At 37.0% G+C, this 12,447-nt stretch overlaps 1 protein-coding gene across 2 annotated transcripts in view; it reads left to right on the forward strand.

Annotated features, from left to right (window-relative positions):
- The window catches only part of ADAM10 (ADAM metallopeptidase domain 10), a 41,784-nt gene that overhangs the window by 16,383 nt on the left and 12,954 nt on the right, over positions 1-12,447 (forward strand). For both annotated transcript variants that reach the window (XM_083871083.1, XM_083871084.1), the window contains 3 exons: positions 3,310-3,428; positions 4,641-4,799; positions 11,666-11,769. In XM_083871083.1, the coding sequence (XP_083727209.1) occupies positions 3,310-3,428; positions 4,641-4,799; positions 11,666-11,769 (382 nt within the window). The remainder of the gene's footprint in view (positions 1-3,309; positions 3,429-4,640; positions 4,800-11,665; positions 11,770-12,447) is intronic.

Below are 12,447 nucleotides of genomic sequence, written 5' to 3' on the forward strand. Positions count from 1 at the left end.
AACGAGAGATTTATTTAAGTTCCTTGGAGTCTCCTATCCTTAGAAGAGTCTTGAAGTTACTGGATTTAAGCCAGGGTAGAATTTATGTTTGAAGTTTGGTGATGTGCTGAAGTTGTTAATTATTGGAAGTAGAGATGAATAGATGTTTCTTTACTCCTCCACCCTCCTCAGCCCCTTTCCTCCCCACAGTCCCAAGTTGTCTCTTCCCTCCTTTGGTGGGGGAGAAGTAAAGGAATATTTGTCAATTTTTTGTTATTAAGAAGGTGAATAGTCCAGACAGATAATCCTGTTCTCATGAAGCATGTTTGAATTATTAAGAAAAGACCTGTTTAAAAATAGCTGACAGATAAGGTTTTCTAATAGTTTAACTAAGTTAAAAAATAAAATACAGAATTGTTAGTATGAAGCACAGCTGAGGGTTTTTTTTGTATTTAAAATAGTGCAAAAAGAGCTAGTTTTATTAAAAGATAGGTAATTGGCAACATGGGTTAGAATCTGTAGTGTTTATTATGTAGCAATGTGGAAAGCCAAGGAGAGGGTGAGAATTAAAGGAGAATAAATGGAGGCTTCCTAGATTTTAAGCTGGTGAAACTTTCAATTTGCTGCATATAACTTCTAACAGTCCATTTTGAAGTGACATACAGGTAATGTTGATGGAAGGGTATCCCACAGAAGGAACAACCATTCCCAGCTTCATTAACCTCCACTGATCCCCTGTTTCCCCCAGAAGTGAGTCCTGGAGTGTTGGATGTGTAGGCAGAGCTCAAGGCTGGCCCTAAAGCCTGGTCACTTGGCCACCAAGGGTAGCCCATTATTGCACCACAAGTGTCCTGCTGGTTTGTAACGGTGAGAGCAGCACCTGAGGATACCCTGGGCGGCTTCACAAATCAGGCCTAGGGCTCATCCAGCCGTGGTGGTCTCAGGGTTACAGTAAATCACCAGCTTTCAGCTGAGATCAGGTCCTGGGTTTTTTCCCCTCACTCTGCTGGTATAGATGGGAGTTAGCACATCAGAAGTCCTGCATTCTCTTGCCCTGTGTACTTCAAAGCCATACAGAATTGCTGATGCAGTTGAGTGTTAAAGACAACTTCTTCTGTTTTATTTGAAACATACATGAATGCAGCCAGAAAAATGTAATTTTAAAGCAGTGGTGAATGCACTTCTGAAAGAAAAGTGCTATATAGAGTGAGGGTTTTTCACCTCACTATTTTTCATGAGGAAAGATAAGAAGTCTTCTATCAAATACTAGAGAAGGGAGGAGAGATTCTAATGAGTCCAGGATCTCTTGCCATTTAACTTCACTTCAAATGCACTGAGAGTCTGATTCATTCTCAAGTGGGAAGACTCAGTCACAGGGAAAGCTCAAATTAAAATGGAGCTCAAATCTATATAATACCCTGAGCAGTGTATTGCATCCAAAGGGAGTATAACTTTTTCAGGTGCCTGAATGAAGTTTGTCATATTCTCATTAGTGTTGGCCTTAATTTATTTCTACCTATTCGTTGTTAACTTCTGCCCAGGAGAGCCACATGAAGTGCCTTCGAGTCTCCACACTGCCCATCACCCCACCCTCAAAAAATTTGTTGGGTAATCTTGTAGCATTCAGTCCTACCATGTGTCTCTGGGTTGCTTATTCATGTTATTTCCTCTTTCTCATGAACCTCTGTAACCCAACCTCATGTAACTCTGTAACTATTCTGGCAGAGGTAGTAAAAAGACGAACTTTAAGAACAATAATTCTTATTTCTTGTTGGTCAGTATCCGGGTGCACAGTGAACTGTTCCTTCCTTTGTAACAGGAGGATCTTCCTCATAAAATACATCTGTACTGGAGCTGTGGTAGGAGCACTGCTGGGCTTGGCACAAAGCCTGAGTCTCAGGGAACTGCTGAAGTTTAACCTTCCCCATCTACCAGCCACATCTCAGAGTTTCATATCCTTGTAGTAGATACCTATGACACTCTGCCAGAGGAGAGTACTTGCTTTGAAGCTTTATTAACACTGTGGCAGTAATAATAAATATAGTTTGATTGTGAAATGCTGTTTGCATTACTGAGTAGTCAACATGAGTCACTACAGCCCTTCCCAGGTTTTAAGTGTGGGCATGGCTTTTTTTTTGATCTTGAAGTTTGCATCTTAATGTTTCAAAATACTTATAACTATGATGTCATATTTAATGTGCAGGTGGAGACTGAAGATACATATTGTGTATGCTTCAGCTCATTAGTAAAAAGTAACTAGATTCAATCAGCTGTACACTATGGCTCCTAATTGCCTGGATTATTTTGTTGGCAGCCTACTTGGATAGTAACTTTCACTGTGAAGGTCAGCTCTGCTGGTCACAGTTTTTAGGTGATGACTCTAAGCCAGATGTACTCAACTTATCGGTTACTTTTTGTGTAACAAATTGGTGACATAACTATAATATTCCTTCAATTTCATCACTGCATAGAAAGAAAAATACAGGAAGAAAATCAAAACTGAAATTGGAATGGCCGAAGTTTCAACAACTTCATGATCTGTATTTGCACAGATGTTTATACAAAATTTAAGAGAATACCAAATGAAGTTCTGAAGCAAACTAATGGTTGTCACAGGCATGAATTCATGTAATGTCAGATATTTTAAAACACTTGAGTTGTGTTGCTTGCTTGAATGAAGCTCCTGTTGTCATACAAGCAAGCTGTTTCATACAAAGACTGGCAGTAGGATTTGCATTAAAGTACGTAGTGTTGCAACTGAACCCAATCATTTAATGAATAGAGCTGTTTATGTAGTTGTTCATGTAACTCTAACAGTTTCAATATTTTTATTAGCTCTTGTTGCCTATCTTATTTTTTGAGTTTCAGTTGAAGCACTGATTAACTCACCTACATTTCATTTACGTTATTTGGATTTTAAGTGTTACGAATGAAAGAAAAATAAGTAAAAGCTGTTTTTATCTGTTCTGCTTCAAAGTGCTGTGAAGTAAAATAGTTGCATTTTTCCTAAGGTACTTGAGTGTCTTCTGAAGGACTGGGAACAAGTGTATAGTCCAAGTCAGCATTTTAGAATTATGTGTTTAAGTCTAATGTGTTTTCTGGCTTAAATCTTGTAAATTCAGCTACTTATATAAAAAACATCTAAAGAATCTTGCTTAAAAAATGCTCCTAGGCTCTGGTCTAATTCTTGTACAGTAAAACATTTTCCACAGATAAATTTTTAAAGGTCTGCAAATTGTTTGCACAAAAATGTCATTTTGAAGTACTTTATTTAGAGCTCTTGTAGCTGAAGCTCAAAGCCAATTTACTGTCTTGTTTTATTCATTTTAGACAATTCAACCTTCGGATGAAGAGAGATACATCTCTTTTTAGCGATGACTTTAAAGTAGAAATATCGAACCAAGTAATTGATTATGATACCTCCCATATTTACACTGGACACATTTATGGTAAGTATAGCACTTTAAAATGTATCAAAGTGCAGCAATTTTAAACAGAAACTTTCTAATAGTACGTGGAGAAAATTAATATCTGTATGATTAGATTATTTCTAAACTTTAATAATGCATCTAACACATTTAAACTCCCATCTGCTTTTATATATGGGTCACACTTAAATGAGTATTTTATCTAATACTTTTCATACCCATAAAACTTGAATTTCAAATCTGTTTATAAACATACTCTTCATAGAAGTTTGATGCATTCTAAAAAAAGAGAAAAGTTGTATGCATTGAAGAAAAAAGAAGTCAGGTGCCATTTTTACTTTAAAGGTTTAAAAGGAATATAGAGTTACCATCATTAAGGGTCATATACCTGATTTTAGTAAATACAAAAGATAAAATAGATTAAAAATGAGGAAGAATTACAGAATTAAAAGTGAGTGGAAAGAAGAAACGGATTAAGATTTACTCTGCCCCTATTTATACTGTTTGTTTGGTTTTCCTGAAGGTCTTTTAAGCCATGTTCTGCAATATTGAAGTGAACATTTTCAACTTCGAAAAGTAATAAACCAACTTTGAAAAGTAATCAACACAGGGCTTCATATGCATCTAGGCAGATCAATTTACCAGCTATTTTGAGTAGGTCAAAAGGCTTTTTGATAGTGTGATTCTGAACTTTCCTCAATTGAGTAGTATATGAACATTCTTTTAGCAGAGTAATCTTTCATCCTTTTTATGGGAAAGGCTGTTGGGATGCTCATGTTGTAGCAGTCAGTAATTAAACTTTGACAGTTGTACTTTCCTTATTGTGACTGTTACAAATACAAATTCACTCTATGCTGGGTTTAAACCTAGCTACAGTTTTAAGAGCATTATGTTTGAAGAAAAATGGATGTCTTGAATATGAGGAAGTCTTTGTTTGAAATCTTTCAAAGTTCTTTGTATGCTCTGATCTTATTATTTATAATTTCTTATAGTGTGAGCAGATGTATAAGGACAGGAGTTGACTATAGAATTACATGTACCAGCTTTAAAATAGAAGTGAATTCTTCATTATATGCATTTTTAAACATTTCATTTATGCACCTGATTGGGCAGCTGCTGAACTTAGTGACTGTGATTTTGCTGTAACTGTTTGTCTTACTGATGGATAATCTTTAGTCTTAAAAAGAATTTTTGAAGAGTATAAAAAAACTAATACACTTTGTCCCTTAACAGGTGAGCAGGGAAGTTTTACTCATGGGTCTGTTATTGATGGAAAATTTGAAGGATTCATCCAAACTCACAGTGGGACCTTTTATATTGAGCCAGCAGAGAGATACATAAAGGACAGAAACCTTCCATTCCACTCTGTCATTTATCATGAAGATGATATCAGTGAGTACTTCCATTTTGTGCTACAGATGAAATATTTTTTTATTAAATGTCAAAACCTGTATGCCATTTGTAAGCATCAAGTGAGACTTTGGCTTATGTATGACACTGTGAATTGTGCTGTCCTCAAGTGATTCATATACAGTTATGGTGTGAGAGAGATTTATGGCAAGCCAAAGTCAGTCTTTATAATGCCATTTTAAGAAATCCTTAGCAGTCAGGCTGAAGTGTGCAAGCAGTACATTTCCTACCCAGTGGATACATATTTATTTGAAAAATACATTCTTAAAATGATCTATACTGATTCCTCTTCCATGAGATCTGGAAAATCAAAGATAATAAAAGTTCAAGTCACTGAATGATTACCTGTATCCCATGAAGGTGACATTTGTGTGGAATAAAAGCCTCCCCTGCATGTGCCTCTCACATGTGCCTTCAGAGAGCTCTTAAGAAGAGGTGGTGGCACCCAGTATGTCCCATTTTACACAATGGCTGATGGAGGTGTGCAGAGAATAGTGCTTAAATTTGACAGGTATAGCCCCAGAAATCTAGCTTCAGTTGCAAACACTCAGAAGGATGAAAAAGTACCATGAAATACTTCTACATCTTCAGAACTGCTGCGCCAGACTTCTGCACTTTACATGCCAATTTATGTGTGATCAGTCTTCAGATGTAATTCAAATCTCTTTTGTTTGGTGCTTAAGTTATACTGAACCTCAGAAGTACTGCAGTAAAGTTGTGATTCCAAGTTTGAATCTTTCAGGGATCAAGGAGATATCAAAAGTAGATGTTAAGACTAACTTTTGGTTATTGAAGCTAACAAAATTTCTTTTCCAGCTAACTTCAGGATGTCAGTCTTGCTTAAAAATCAATTAAAACCATAACTTCATTTAAAAAACATGTCCCATCAGGCCGCTGTGCAAACCTAAGAAGACTTGAGTTTGAAATCTTATTTGGAATTGGATGAGGAGGCTTGGATTAGATCACTAGAAATTACTTGAACCACTCTGACAATGATAAATGTATAAATCATTTTCAAAGTATGTCATAATGAGACTGCATTGTGAAAAGAAGTGTCAAAGAATAGGAAGATAGATGAGAAAAAATTCTAACTGTGATTTGGCTTTGTATATTATAATTTTCTCAGTGCTGTAAGCCAATGAAAAAAAACAGGGTTATTGCATATTGCTCTCCTTGATTACTTCTCTTGTGTGAATGCAGTGAAGAGAAGTCATCTTTCCCCACTAAAAACTCAGCAAATTTGGGTGGGTTTTTTGTATTTTACTTTCAGTGGCAATATGTGCTGTCTCTGAGTATATTAAAATTGCTATGAGCTAGCAAATATGTTTGTCCTTCCTGTTATCTCTTTCTGTAAATATGATTACTAACCCAAAAGCAAATAGAATTTCCATAATTTTAAAGAGCTTGTGAATGAAAGCATTTACTGGATTTGTGAACAGTATTTGGTTTCTGACTAAGTGTATATTTTCCTGGTGCTTACAAGACCCATATTTAAGAATAATTTTATGGCATAGCATTCCATATTTTTGATTCTTAAAGAGAAGCTGCAGCATGAGCTTCATTTTCATCTCTGCAGAGCATTGCTGGTCAGTTCAGCAGGGGGGAGGTCAGTTCAGAAGGGAGAAGGCAGTTTCCCCTGTTAGCTGCAGTTGGAGTATTACTGGCTTTGCTGCTCTAGCAGGAGAGTAGTGGGGGAAAGTAATAAAAAAGTTACAAAAGTCTGGTGTGGAATTGTAAGATAGATCTTCCATAACGTTTCTGGGAATAATTCACACATACTTCTGAGTTTTGTGTTGCATCTTATAGGTCTCACTGAACAGTTCAGTTCACTGCTGGATAGTGGGAATGTTGGACTTCCACTTGTGGGACTTGGTGTAAATAAGTAACTGTCAGCTTCATAACGGATTTTATTAACTAACCCTGTTGTTGAAAAGAGGAGGAAGAGGAAAGTAGGAGACATAAGGCAGTGATGTGCCCAGTTTTCAAAGGCTGAGAAGCAAGAAGATTGTCTCATGTCCCAGTTCCTTATGCTGTAAATAGTGAGTGACTAAAAATACTCTTCACTGTTATTGAATACTGACAGAAATAGAACTGTGCCTTAAAGAAGCAGATAAATTGATTTTATGAAACTTACTATTGCTGTTTTGTAGGGGTGATCTCTGTTGGAAGAGTAAATGGATCGCTTTGGGAAGTGGAAAAAGTAATGTTGAAATTGGTTCTTACTAATGTCTTATTAAATGAATGGGAGCAGGGTATGTTGGGGTGTTTTTAATTATTCAGGTATTGGTATGTTGGCTTACATCTTTTTTTTTCCTCTTCAATCTAGTGCATCAAAACCATCAGTTAGAAACAAAATGAGATTATCAGAGGGGATGGTGTAAATCTATTCCAGTGAGCCACATTAAAGCAGCAGTACACTATGGCTTCCAAATGGCCAAGTGAGTGAACATTGCTGCTTGCTCAGCAGGGTTGAAAATAGCTCATCCTGAAGCAAAGTCTAAGCAGCACTATTTAAAAACACATCACTCCTGTTGGCTGCTGCCAGTGCAGTCTGATGTGCCTGTGTTCTGGTTGTATAGTGGAACTTCAGTCATTTGGTCCATAGATGCCTCTAGGATTTCTGTTGTCTGAACTATGTGGGGTATACAACAGCTTCTGTGTCTTTCTGAAGGGTGCTTTTGAACCTAAATGATTTTTGTCTTTCATGAGGCCTATTTTTGCATTGAACTGCAGCTCCAAAAAAACCCCAACAACTCCAGAAAGCTAAGGTTTGTAGTAGATTTGTTGTTGATTTGTTGTTACTGCTCTAACCTAAAGCCAGCTCTCATGAAAGAGAGTTGAACCACTACTATCTTATGTAGGACAAAAGCAGCAAAAATTATGACATTTCTAACTTGGGAGAGACTGAGGTAAAAAGTCATCTTTGCTTTAATTTGGGTATTTTTTTGGTTATCCATGTTTCAGCCTTTTGAAACAATATGCTTTTTAGTGCTTTTCAGAAACCACAATGCAACATATGATTAGCATCTCAATGAGTTCTTTTTCAGTAGTTAAACAAAAGTTGTTTTGTAAATGGGGATTATATTGTCAACTTTATAAGGCAGCTTTTGTCTCTTACAGTGGATCTGGTGACCAGTGGAAGGCAGCCTTCTATTCATGACTTGAAACACAAGTTGAATGATTTTAAACCAGTCTTGATCAAACTGTTTTATAATTTAGGGTTAGAAAGATGCAAATTGCTGTTTACATGAAGATATTTAGGAAACGTTTCTTTAAGGATGAGGATATATTTATTTAAATCATTTTTGCTTCAAGTGTATCTGAGTTCATACTGTAAAATACAGAATCAGTATTTCTTCAGATCAACAGTATGCAGGAAATCCTGTTCAGACCTTCTGGAAAATGAACATGGTCACTTAATTGTCTGTATGATCTTGGAAGGGCCATACAACTAAGAACGTGAAAAGTGAGTGGTTTGTAATTTTGCAAAGCCCTCTCTGCTGAAGAGACTGACCATTGCAAACTGTGTTATTAATGAGAACCTGGTTTCTGTTTCATCACATTGTGATGACAGTTGTCATGGGAGCACAGCATCACAGAGTGCTGCAAATTAAATCTGTAATAAGGATTTTTTTTTCTTGTATCTGCTTACATTTCAGTTTTATTCTGACATTATTGCTTTTGCTAGTATTGGGCAAGTCTCTATGGCTGTTAAAGAATTGAGTTTTCATCCTTTGTAATGGAAGCTTGATGTTATCCTTGCCCAAGATGCCTAAATTCAGTAATTATTAAATTAACCTAAATGCTTAACAGATCATACTGTTTACTGATAATCAGAAGAAGAAAACTCAAATATTCAGGAATGTCTTTGTGGAAGGTAGTAGTGCATCTTCTTAAAAGGAAAATAAAAAATCTTATTTTGAGTGTCTGGAGTTATATATCATTAAAAATCATCTGCTGTCTAGTTAGAATAACACATTGTAGTCAGAAGGTATGAAATGACAAGATTTTTGCAGGTGGTTTTTAGATTTATGGTTATTTTATTTTACTCTTTATTATTTTTTTAACATTCTGCCACGATGTACAAAACCTGGAAGTGGACGGTACTGGAAAAGAAAAAGTTGAGGGTTTTTTTGACTAATGATTTTTTTCTATTTAGAAGATTGAACCTGTTATTAACATCTACTGTAGCTCTGTTGGAAAATAGTCTTCTGTTTTCTCCTCAACTCTGCATTCAGTGTAAGCAATCATTTCATGGTGAAAGCAGGTTTTTTTCCTTTTCACTTCTCAGGGTTGTGGTAGGGATAGGCTAAGAAGCTCTTGATCCCCAAGAGCTGGCAGAAAGCTGCACAGAAAGCTGGCACATCTCAGGGCATTGAAAAGCTTCACAAGGTCATGGGTGAGACTTCTGTCTTGTGGGTCAAAGCTGGCCAAGTCATCTGGCACCATGTAGTTCTTGCTTAGCTTCAGATATCTAAAAATGGAACCTGCTGCAGGGGATGATGGAAATAGGAGGTCTCAAAAGATGATGAGGGAATGGTGCCTTTGTGGTTTGGGGGCAGTTCAGCATTCAGCAAATAAAAACTTCATATGCAACTTTCCTTGTAAGTTAGAAATTATTCCAAAGTGAACTATCCTGTTTTACCTGTCTCCTGTGATAAGCAAGGTGGTTTCAAATCTGTCTCTGGGAGATTTGTCTTTTCCAGCACACGCAAAGCCTTGGCAATTGCTGTTGCAGTCTGTTTTGTGTTCATTTTTTTTTGTAATTTTAACTGTCATGGCTTTAAAGTGTTTTTTACTAGATTATTACTTTTGAAGTGAGAAATATTTGAATTGCAGGCAATCAGTATAAAAAAATGCGTTGAGGGATTTCCTAACATCTTCAGGAAACAAGATAGAGAGAAAAGACAGATTATTTTGTGTAATACACTGAGAGCATTTATTTCCAGTACTGTTCTGTCAGTTGTAGTAATGCTTCAGAGTGGGGCTCCTGCAGGAGTTGCTGTCAGGGTTCTGTGGTTTTCTGCAGGGACCTGTGTGGGGGAAAGGCAGGATGGGCCATTGCTCCTGCCCCTGGGTAACCTGCTCTTGTTGCAGAGAAACAGTCAGTGCTGTGAAGTCAGGTCATAGATAATGAAAATTTGCATTAGACTAAATACAGTAGAATTTTTTATACTATAGTGGGAGGAAAAAAGGAGAAGGGAAGGATCATTTCTACAATCCTTTGCTCGTAACTCCAATCTGTTGGAGTGATATGAAACAGGATCCCAAAAAGTAGAAGGTGACTCCAAGAGAGTGGTGCTTTGTTTTTAATATTGGCTGTAGCCAAGTCAGTGTTTCACTACCATGCTGGAGGAAATTGGGTGAAGTGACTTGCAGTAAAAGCATATTTTTCTCTTTTTCTCTCCATTCTTCTGGGAGGAATGTGATGAGACAGCATTTCAAAAATGGTATTTGTGTGGTGGTAGAAATTGAAATGAGGGAAACCAATATGTAGGAAGTTATGAAATAAACTTACAAGGTAATCTGTATATTGAAATAGTTTGGCAATATCATGCAGTATGACTGTAAGAAACAGGCATAAGAGTCAAAGATAACTAAAGGCAGCTGTCAGATGAAACCATAGCAGAGCCCATAGTCCAAAGGGAGCACATCTGCTGTGCTCCAGCTCCTGCCAAGCCTTGACTCCAGAGCCCAGATTAGAGCTAGTCCAAATTCACCTGTAATGCATATAATGTGAGCATCAGGTCCTTGGTGCCTAGGCTTTACAATTCTGCTCTTTCTGTTCAGTTTACTCTGTGAATTGAGATCTCCACTCTAAAAAATAAACATCTCCTCACCGAACAAAAATAAAAAGACAAATGACCCAACCAACAACTCCCAAAACACAACAAACCTTGGTAAAGTCTGTACATTTCTGACAAAAGTGGCACTCTCTTGAGATGGTGCTAAAACTGTGGTTTGCCCCACAGAAAGTGACTTGTTAAGTATTCAGATCTGTGGCTACCATAATCTGTATTCCATTATTTCTTACTTGGGCGCCAATTTGTGATGGGATTGTATCTGCAAACAAAGGGAAAAATATTGAGTATTTCTCGTCTCCAGAGGAAGCTTCTGCAAATGCAGTTTACAAATCTGCAGCAGGTACTGACAGTAAAAGCTAAGCGTGTCTGCAATGACATCTGCACTGGCAACTATTGCAAGAGTTGCCCTTGTTAAACAGGTGATCCTGGGATATTCTCACTAGTTTGGAGCTCCAGCATGTTTAACTAACGTGTAGCAGTTAACTAAACTATGGCTCCAATCCATTAGCATTTCCCATCTTATGTGTTGGTAGCTAATGTGAAAACTTAAAAAAAAAAAGTGGAAGATTAATAAAATAATAAAATCCTCTAAGAATGTTAGCAAGGTGTCTTAGTTTGTTTACCAAGTAGCATAAAAATCCTTGCTCTTACCCAAGCAGTCTTCAGTATACTTGATATCTAATAACTTTCCATTGTGATTTCCATTGTCATTTTTTGAAGGATGCTTTTAGTTGTAGCGAGTGGGTGCAGATGTGTAAATAAAAGCTCTTGTTCTTATGCTAGGCACTGCTCATCATATTTTCTTGTGCTGCCTGTGAAAATAATGTTAAGAAGCAAATGTCAGCTTTGTTCTGTTTGTAAAGCTAAGAATGTCTTAGTAGAAATGTTTAATGAAAAAAAGCTGCATAGACCTTGACTCTCCTAAAGTTTCCCTCAAACCACATGCACAGTATTGGACACCAACTGAATAAGTTGCACTGATGCAGCCATAGTTTGGACTTGTACTTGGAATTTGAAAACTCAACCTGGCCTTCCTCTTTTTAGAATATCCACATAAATATGGACCACAAGGAGGTTGTGCAGATCATTCAGTATTTGAAAGAATGCAGAAGTACCAGATGACTGGTATAGAAGAACCAACAACAGAGGTACAACAAAGGCTTATGGATTATGTTGATTGGTACTTAGTGTGATAACTTCTTCTTTCTTGTATGTTGTCTCTTTTACTTTGGGCGAGCTATCATCCCTCCACTTTGGGAGATACTTAAATTATTGCTGGAGATTTCTCTTTCATGCTCTTTTTCTAAATTCTTTTTCTCATTACTTCTGTAGCCCAGCTGTGCTACTTACAGTCTTAATGAATCCTACATGATCTCAATTTTTTCAACGGTTAGACTTTTAGATGGATGTGGAAATCAAGCTTGAAATGAGGAATGTACTTTTTTGCAATTGAGAAGGAAGAGTTTCAAGATCTTGATCTCCAAGTATTACAGAGTAATAACTTCTAGATTTTCAAATTATGTTAGTATAACACACTTGAGATATCTGAGTGTTTTCTGTGGAAAATTAAGTGGTGTTGGTGGGAGGGTCTTCCTAAAAACCCTGTAAGCGTGTGGGGGTTACAGATTGGCTGCTGTGAGAGGTAAGTGTCCTGTGGAAGGAACCTCTGTGCCTGGGTGGAGTCCCACGGTGGGTTTGCATTCAACTTTGCACCACACATCTTAATGTGGTTTTTTTCCAACAGCAAGTTACTGAGTTTTTAGACGTAGCTGTGTTCCGAGCTGTTCCAAGTCTTGGCATATTTTTGTAGTGTCAGCTAAATATAT

This window comes from Zosterops lateralis (genome assembly GCF_965231275.1).
Source record: "Zosterops lateralis genome assembly, chromosome: 13".
NCBI lineage: Eukaryota > Metazoa > Chordata > Aves > Passeriformes > Zosteropidae > Zosterops > Zosterops lateralis.